General features: G+C 46.8%; 1 protein-coding gene across 1 annotated transcript in view; it reads left to right on the top strand.

The window, feature by feature from the left end:
• The window catches only part of szt2 (seizure threshold 2 homolog (mouse)), a 96,999-nt gene that overhangs the window by 14,472 nt on the left and 72,920 nt on the right, over positions 1–9,607 (top strand). Inside the window, 8 exon segments of the mRNA XM_015396136.1 lie at positions 145–433; positions 502–733; positions 817–946; positions 2,090–2,235; positions 6,207–6,359; positions 6,447–6,561; positions 8,748–8,953; positions 9,018–9,254. Of these exon segments, the coding sequence (XP_015251622.1) occupies positions 145–433; positions 502–733; positions 817–946; positions 2,090–2,235; positions 6,207–6,359; positions 6,447–6,561; positions 8,748–8,953; positions 9,018–9,254 (1,508 nt within the window).

Below are 9,607 nucleotides of genomic sequence, written 5' to 3'. Positions count from 1 at the left end.
GTCTATCACCAACATAGGCCAATCAGCTAACCAGTATTTTCGCCCCTTCCCAAAATTACTTCAACGGAAGGTTTCCAGATGGATATGCGGAGCAGTGTTCGCTACAGTGTTTTTTTACCTGTCTACATGAGCCTGTAGCATCAGTTTGTTCAGATGGAGGCAACTTCTGGCTAGAACTTCTCAGGATGTTTAGTCGTCCTTTAAGCTGTGGACTCTTTAGGGTCGGTCTTATTGTAATGAGGCATCATTCATGTCGATTTAGTTTCCCAAGACAAACTCTTCAATGAGCACCTGGTGTCGGCCAGCGGTAACCCCGCCCTGGTGATGAGGAGAAAGAAGCACACAGAGAAAGAGGTCCACGCTCATCTGATCAGTGCGGTGTCCGTGAGGCTGAGGGAAGGCTACACCGTCAGAGACATCAGCCTCACCAAAGGTAAAGCTCTGCCCTCAGGAGAGACCCTGAAAGAGAAGTCAGAGTCCATCATGTCTTCTTTTCTTTAGGTGGAACCCAGCTGGAGGTGAAGCTGGCTTTGCTGTGGAAACACAACATGCATATAGAGTACCTAGCAGCCGCCACCTGGCCATTGGACCCATCCAACAGGAGCACTAAGGTGGAGGTAACCATGGAAGGCAGCTACGACATCCTGCACGATATCAGCTGCACGCAGCGGAAGCCCATCACCAGCCCGTACCGCACCTCTGTCATCCGCCGCTTCTGGAACACGCTTCAGAGGTACGTTTCAACTGAGACAGCCTCAGCACTGCGGGGGAATGTCTTAGGCAGGGACGTAACGTGTCCATGTGTGTCATTCTCAGCATCAACCAAACTGACCAGATGTTGGTGCATCTGCAGTCCTTCAATTCCATCCCGGAGAATTACACCATTCCAGAGAGCACCAAAAATGGAGTCCCTCTGTTCTACATCCCTCCTGGCTCCACCACCCCGGTAGGGAGCTCGCCGTATCCCCTCAGGACTCGTTGCCTCGCTTTCCCTAATCTGATAGTGTTCATGATAACCTTCTGCTTCATATAATGACCAGATGCTGAGGCCCCTGGAACCAGGACAGCGGCCATTTTTAGTGACTGTAGGGCCTTTTAGTAGTTCTTAAAATATGCCCATCATAAAAAAAGACCAACTTCTTTCTAGACTAAATAAATAGACTTGTGTTCAGACAGAGAGGCTGATGGTTCGCCCAAGCATTACCGTCACATATCTGACTCAATAACCATTAAAACAACTACATTCATTCATTTCAGACCGAACTATTCACAGACTTGGATTATATTAAACTCCGTTTCCCTTTCTCTTTTGAGAACGGTTACAATAAACTAAAAGCGAACAGAGTAAAGTATTGTAGTATTAGCATGCAGTAGCATTAGCTTCCTGCCACCTGTCCACTGGCTGTCGCTCCAGCATCCGCTTCACGGTGACTGGATGTGACCTAGAGGGAAGAACCACAGGGGACTCGTTCATTCAAAAACAGGTTCTGACACCTGGTTCTGGACAGAAAGAAGTACCTTTGGAACCAACCGTCATCCAGCTGCAGCTCCTGGAGTGGTTGCTGGTTCTGGCCAAGTTAGGACTTGGTCCGGTGGACGCATGTCCTTTTGGATCAGTGTGTCTCATTCAGCAAAATCAAGTGCTGCCATGTTAAACGACGGTATCTTCAGTCAGAGGCTTCTCCAGAGCCACTGTAAGACAGACCACTGCAGGAGATCCTCTTAGCATCAACTTCTACATAACGTTTGTTGAAAAAACTAACTAACTAGACATTTAATGTTCTCTTGAAGCTAGTGTTGAGTTGAACACAAAAGAGGAACCAGCATTTCCAACGCATGGTTTCCAACCATGCTGCTTCTAGTTTGGCGCCTATAGGCGCACCTTTGCATCGAGCGGTTGTTAAATGTTGCGGTTTCTGGACTGTGGAGTGGCAGTCTACCAACCATTGAAATAGGGTTTAACTGTAATAGAAAACAAACCAGACCCAAGCTGATACTATTGGAAAGGAGGCGGAGTCTGTCCTCCAACCAAAGCAGCCTCTCCTCTCCGATCAGATCTCCTATAATTGTTGATATCCTCTTCCTTCAGGTTCTGTCTTTGCAGCACGGTGGATCCAAAGACCCGTCTCAGTCCCAGTTTGCATCCTACTGGAAACCCATCCTCTCTATGGACACCAACTTCTGGCAGAGATGGTTTCACATGCACCGCATCGCTATCATCCTTGAACATGACTTGTAAGGAACAGTCTCTTTCTGTTCAAATGACTGAAACGGTGATACGGATCTATAGCTATAGGTTTATGTGGACATGTATGATTCACTAAGTTCAGAATCTCAACATCAAAGCGGTGCCATCTAAAGGCTAAACTAGGTAGAAGCTTAGATGAAGACTTGCCCTACATGGCTGATAAGGCTTAAAGGGGAACGCCGGGTTTTTTCCATTGGTCCTTGATTTTCCATTATTCCATCATGTTCTACTCTCCCATATGAGTTTAGTGTCATTTGGAGCCGTTCTGAAGATATTCTGTTAGGTTATATCCAGTAACGTCTTTCTATGTGCAACGACTTGAAGGCACAAACTGAACTAGGGCTGGGTATTTTCGCCAAAGTCCTGAATCGATTCGATTTTGATTCATGCAGTTCTAAATCGATTAATTGCGATTCGATCTGTTTTTACAATAGTGAAAGTGGTTCAACTGTGTTTCAAAATACTCATGTATTTTATTTTTTTCCGGTCATATTAAACACAAGGTGCAAACTTGTAAATCGGACAGTTTAAACTTGAGATGTGAATAAAACTGTCTCAAAAGTGCAAACTTGTTTGTGAAAAGTGAAAAAGTGAAGCCTCACTCGTGCAAGCAGACGTGACACAGCAGACATGCATGAGCTGCATTATCTTCACAGCACAAACTATATTTGCAGCGTTGTCTGTAACAACTACAGTGTGTTTGCTGCTCAGCCCCCATGTCTTCAGTCAACCTATTGGCTATATTTGAAGTCATCTTGAGTGCATCTTTCCTGTTCATTTGAATGTGAATGTTACGCTCGTCACTATAAAACTAATTGATTTCATTCCCTAGACATCGATTCTGCAAAAATGTAAAGGAATCGATTCGATATCGATTAAATCGATTTTTTTTACCCAGCCCTAAACTAAACTGTTCATCATTTATTCTTTATGGTACGCCAGCATTCAGAACATGGAGGCCAATCACTGTCCCCCAGGCGTCCGCCGTTAGATTTTTATATTTCTATCTTTTAAAAACAAAGCAGTGCATGTATGACTGATGCCATCCGCGTGTTATTTAACCAATGTGTATTACACCAGGCGGCTATGCTCTACCTCTTATGTATATTCGGCGAGTTAATCTAAATCGTTCAATTCCATTTGCAGAGCGAGATCATCTGTGGTAGCAGCACTAGACATCTTCCAGGCATGTGAGGAAAACTAGCAGCAGTTCAGCAGACAGGATGAATGAACGGTAGCCGGCGCGCGCGGATGACGTCACACACACTCCGCTTTGTTTTAAAAGATAGAAATATAAAAATTAAACTGTGGATGTCTGGGGGACAGTGATTGGCCTCCATGTTCTGAATGCTGGCGTACCATAAAGAATAAATGATGAACAGTTTAGTTTGTGCCTTCAAGTCGTTGCCCATAGGAAGACGTTACCTGGATATAACCTAACGGAATATCTTCAGAACGGCTCCAAATGACACTAACCTCATATGGGTGAGTAGAACATGATGCAGTAACGGAAAATCAAGGGTCCAATGTGAAAAAACGGTGTTCCCCTTTAAGGGCTGGTTATACTCCTGCAGCAGTGTGTCGCAGTGAGCTTGACGCGGACATTTTGATTTATGCTCAATATTGAAGCGTGGTCTGCGCTATACGCTGTGGGTCTAGATACGGCCGAGGCGGCGAGGAAGTGGGGGCGAATTTAGTCCAACAACGGAGGGACATGACAGCGAAAAAGAGCGGGGATCCAGGTGGAAAAAGGGTCCCAGCGTTCTCGCGCACCTCGATCTTCTAGCTGGTCCAACTTCACGATTTGTTTCGGTCATAAGAACAAAACAACCTCCTGTCTGCGGTCAGTCACAATTTGGGAGACGTGCAGCGGAGTGTCTGTGAAGGGGGCGGGGACGGCTTTTTGTTCACTGCGACACCTACACAGCAGACCTGGTTTCGAAGTATAAATCAGCCTTTAGATCTACAACAAGTAGAAGGACTGTTCCTCTAATCAGTTTGTCAATTACTTCATAACCATTGCTTTTAGTCAACCTGCACAGGACATCATTCATCCGCTTTTTGCATCTCTAGATAAGTGTAAGGAATCTATTTCAGTTCAATTCAGTTTATTTATATAGTGCTAATTCACAACACAAGTCACCTCAGGGCACTTTACAGTACAACCAGATCATACAGTCAAATTGAGGTCATGATAATCTCTGTCTGGGTTCTGTTCTATCATTCCTACAGGCAGAGAAGGGATAGGACAACCCATCAGAATCAGAAAATTCTCTTGCCTGTTTTACATGTAGCTGGGATTAGATTTGGTGGTGAGATGCTACCCATAGACAAGTACAACATACAGGTGGCAGCCGCAATCGTAGCTACTGTCCTCTGGTGCATGGAGGTGTACAGTTCTTCAAAAGAAGGAGCATTGCAGCCAATCAGCATCTCTGCAGAGTCAATGATCCATTGCAGCCTGACCTGGTCGCTGCTGGAGGAAGCAGCTACTTGACAGTGAGGAGGAGAGGATGGACTAGACGGTGATGGTGGAGTAGAACGTCACCATCATTGTGGATAGCTCACATTGCAGCTTCTACCTCCTGTTCCTTCAGTTTTTGTAGGATCAACAGTAGAACTCTATCTGGACACCCTTCAGCCTCAAACGCCATGGCACTGCAGACAGGCACGTTAATAATCCTTGTTTAGTTATGACTCCCGGAATAGGACTAGGAAAACAAAGGTTACTAAGGTCTTGAACAGCTGAATCTCTGGTATAGAACCTAAAACATCTGAAGCCGAGCAGAGTAGAAAAGAAGAAATAATGGATCGTTGTTGGACTCAGCAAGGTTTGCTGTGTTTATATATGCTCTGTCACTCAAAGGATTGTGGGAAATCATACAGCTCCAAGCGGCAGCTAGAAATGCTTGGATCTCTCTATGCTAGCTGCAATGAAGCTACCTCTTTCCTCGCTGCCACTCTTAGTACTATTTCAGCGACCAGGGAGGGACTTTTGCTGTGGCTGAAGTGCCCTTACCAGTTTGAGGTCGAGTTATTTTCTGTGGCAAGCTGTGCTTCTGCAACTGCCACATAAATTAATTCCTCCGTTTTAGGTGAAGGGGTGAAGTTCACCTCCCATCCAGGAAGTGAAAGAACTTCATGGTGGACCTAGCCAACTGGTAAGAGTCAAAGGGGTGACTGGTTCTAGATGAAGGGGGCATGGGGATGGCGACTTGTTGAGTGTCTGTAGCACTGGTTAAACTCATTTGCAGGTCAAGAGATGTTGATGGAGATGGGGGTCCTGGGCTTGTAATTTCGGATGTGTTGGAACCCCTTGTCAAATTGCTGTGGCGTTGTTAGGGGGAGAACTGTTCTTAAGATCTCACACCTCCTGCACTTTAATAACCTGAACAAGTCCGCCCCCACTCCATTCCTCCTCCCTTTTCACAGTTAGCTGTTGTAGTTTAACTGTGAACTAGGGCTCATTGTCGTTTGAACTCGACCTGCTGCGAGTAGCAGTCCCGTGTTTAAGCTTTATGTATCTACGTAGATCTTGATCGCGAAAGTAGGTAGTAGGAATGTAGGTAGAATGGGGCTAAGTCTACATGCCTCTCTGTCGCCTCACTCTCTCTGTGCTCTCTGTCCTCCCATTCTTTGGTCTCTGTGGTCTCACTCTGTCGTCTCCTCTGGTGCCTCACTCTTTCTCTCTGTCGGTCCTCTAACTCTGTCCTCTCACTCCGTGGTCTCTGTGGTCTCACTCTGGCGTCTCTCTGTCGTCTCTTTGTCGTCTCCCTCTGTCGTCTTTCTGTTGTCTCACTCTGGCCTCTTAATCTGGCGTCTCACTCTGTCTTTCTCTGGTCTCTCTGCTTCATGTTGTGGAAATGAATCTGAGTCCTAAAGTTCTTTCCTTGTTTGCAGTGTTCCTGGTTTTGTTCTTTTTAGTCATCCTCACTAACCCTCCCCCCTGCCCCCCCAGGCCTGTCCCTAAACATCTGCACACAGCTGGTAACAACGGCCGCTACAGCACCATCCAGTGCCGGATCTCCCACTCTGCCCTCACATCCCTGTTGAGGGACTGCAGCAGCTTTGTGTTGGTAGAAGGTTACTCTTACGTGAAGCTCATTTACAGGTGAAGAAAATGTTTCTGTCCTTCCAATGAAACCAGGTCCTTGTTCTTCAGGACATAATGCCGACTCTCTCAACTTTGTCTCTGTAGTCAGTCGGATCAGGTCCCCTCGTCGTTTTACCTGGTACGCCTGATCTCCAAGACTCCCTGCATGGTTCTGCGTCTGGGCTTCCCTATTGGGACACCGGCGAGCATTCGAAACAAGGTACTCAAAGAAAGAAGCGGTTTTTAACTGGTTCTTGGAAGGAACCAGTTAAGAACTATTCCTGATGCCAGTAAACTAGCTTCAACAGAAGACTTAGAGCAACATTTCCGAGAAAAAGAATAACGAAAGTTATGTATGTAAGTACGGTTCTATGAATCCCGGATGACCGTCAGAGGGCGGTGCAGAAAGCACTGAATGTTCCCTTCGGGCATGCGCAGTTTGAGTAATTATACCTACAGAGTCATACCTGTGAGAGCGGATGACCACTCAGAGGCTATATAGCCTGGTGTCATCCTTTGCTCTGTTCCTACAGAATCTTCTCACAAAAGCAAGAATTCTGAGTGACAGAGAAGCTCTGGCGGTCATCCGGGATTCATAGAACCGTAGTTACATACATAACTTTCGTTCTATTTCATCCCTACTGACCTCCAGAGGGCGGTACTGAAAGCACTGAATGACTAATGTCAACGATGTCACAAGGAATCCTGAGCACATACCTCAAAGAGAAGGCCTAACAGAACCTTGTAAAAGGACCTGACCCTGGATGAGGTGCAGCCACATTGACATTGTAGAACCTGGTGAAGGTGGTCGGGGAAGCCCATGAAGCAGCAGCATATATTGCTTCCAGTGGGACCCCTCTCAAAGCCGCCCAGGAAGCAAAGATGCTCCTGGTGGAATGTGCCCTCACACTGACTGGCAGGGAGCAGTGACCTGCAGCATAGGCATGGCAGACCATAGCCATCAGGAAAGCAGTCTTGCAGGAAAGCCACTTGAGTTCTGCTTGTGCCAAAGGCTCAAACGGAGGGTGGCACGGAGCTGCGAGAACCAACGGCAGATCCCAATCTGACATTGTGCAGCCGGCCACAGGCGTAACCTACGAGCACCACGCAGAAAAAGAGAAATCAGTTCATGGTGCCCCAGTGTACGGTTGTTGACAGATAGGTGAAGACATGAGACCAGGTTCTCATTATGGGCAGAGCACCACTGAGAAAAGAGGCACCGTCTGTTATCAGACTGTAGCCGAGTGGATGGCCCCCTAGCACTCAATATGGTGTGTCTCACGGTGTCTAAACACGCAGTCAGCCTCCCAGGGGCCATGCCCACAGCTGGAGATGTTGAGGGTTGGGGTGCCATATCTGTCCTCCCAACTGAGACAGCAGATCCCTCCTTGCTGACTAAGAAAGTAGAGCACATCACCCCAGTTCTAAAGTCCTTACACTGGCTCACCGTATTTTAGAGAATAGACTTTAAAATACTTCTGTTAGTCTATAAATCTCTGAATGGCTTAGCGAGTTCCAGTTCAAAACAAAATAGCACCAGGCTGTAGGTAAAATGGTAAGAAAAAGCCATAAGCCGGGAGAGGGGGCGCGGAACTTACCTTCCGTAATCTTCGTCGCAGCCCTGGGAGGGTGGAGAATACTCCAGTCAGCAAGAGACAGGGGCATTAAACAATGGGGAAGCTAGCGAACTGCTTGCGAGAAGGAAAAAAGGAACAAAGCAAAGGATGACACCAGGCTATATAGCTTCTGAGTGGTCATCCGGTGTCACAGGTGTGACTCTGTTGGTATAATTTCTCGAACTGCGCATGCCCAAAGGGAACATTCAGTGCTTTCAGCACCGCCCTCTGACGGTCAGTAGGGATTCATAGAACCATAGTTACATACGTAACTTTCAATTACTGCTGAGGGAATAACAAAAGAAGACGTTAGCTAAGCTAGTGAAATGTTAGCCGACTAATGCTGTAAGTGTCTGTTAGCTGCTTAGAAAAAGAGCTTATGGCTAGCAGATGCAAGGGAACCCTCTGCCCTATTCCAATATTGTTTCAGGCCAACATTATTTATTGAAATAAAGTTTTCATAACTTTATAGATAAGAATCAAATATGTTAGCATTTGGTAGCTAACATGAGGTCAGCATGTGGTGGCTATTAACGTATGTGGTTCAGCTTTCAGAACGTAGTAAACTCATGAAATGATCAAAAACCCCAGTGCTGTTAAGCTGTACCGTTTCCCTGTGACTTTCGGATCTAATGCCTATATAAATCTGTTCTGAGAAAGCTGAGGTGTTTCCAGCTGTGTTCATCCACGTTTATATTCATCAGAAATAATGAACTGCTCTCCACTTTGGATCAGGAAGGAAGAGGGGTTTTAGAGCCATCTGTACCAACCACTCTTCTTCTCTAATCAGATTGTAGAAGAGCTGCGGGAGCAGATCCTAAAGCTTCGCTTCCCTCACCGTGTTCAGAGCAAGGAAGCAACTCCAAAGACCAAGAGGAAGACGGGGGGACATGTGTCTCCATCTAAAGCCCCCTTGGTTCAAGTGACCAAGCCTGCCCTGTCTGACAGACCTTGTGTGGTGCTCCTCAATAAGCCTCTGGAGAAGTTGCTTATAAGGTGAGTGTGGCTGATACAGCAGATGCCTCCAGAGGAGCTGTCTAAATGTGTTTCTGGCTTACAGGTATGACAAGCTGCCGCTGGACTTCAGGACTCCCTTCATCTTCAGCATGGAGAATTTCCCGGTGCCTTTTAACAGCACTGTGCCTCTTAGCATAGCAGCCAACCGGACAGCCTCCTCCACCCTGGCCTCGCTGTCGCGCTACTTCCTCCACAGGCGCTGGGTGTGGGCCGTGCAGAGCAGCCAGGGGGCAGCGGTGACCACGCAGGCCATCGCTCACATCCTTTCCATGCTCTCAGAGTAAGTTTGACTGACAATGCTTTGCTTATTGCTTAAACATCGTTAGAAGCTTTCATTACGATGAGTGATTGTTATGTTGGAGACCAGGTGGATTCGGTCTCCTCCAAAACCAAACGTTCAGAATCACACCCCATTTATTATTGAGGCATGAAGACGTTTTTCTCCCAGTGGACCCAGCTCAACACACCTATCCCTGGCTGGCTTCACTCACAGGCAACTTCTGATCCAGTGACCTTTATACCAACTTCCAGGATGTACCCATGTACAGTACCGAGATCTGGAAAGGTTAGAGCCGATTCCTTCCAGGATCCAGCCATGACCTCATGACCTGACAGTACGAGATCTGGAAAAGG

This window comes from Cyprinodon variegatus, unplaced genomic scaffold (assembly GCF_000732505.1).
Source record: "Cyprinodon variegatus isolate N-32 unplaced genomic scaffold, C_variegatus-1.0 Scaffold777, whole genome shotgun sequence".
NCBI lineage: Eukaryota > Metazoa > Chordata > Actinopteri > Cyprinodontiformes > Cyprinodontidae > Cyprinodon > Cyprinodon variegatus.
The sequence above is the reverse complement of the archived record's forward strand: the minus strand, read 5'-3'. Positions and strand labels throughout refer to the sequence as shown.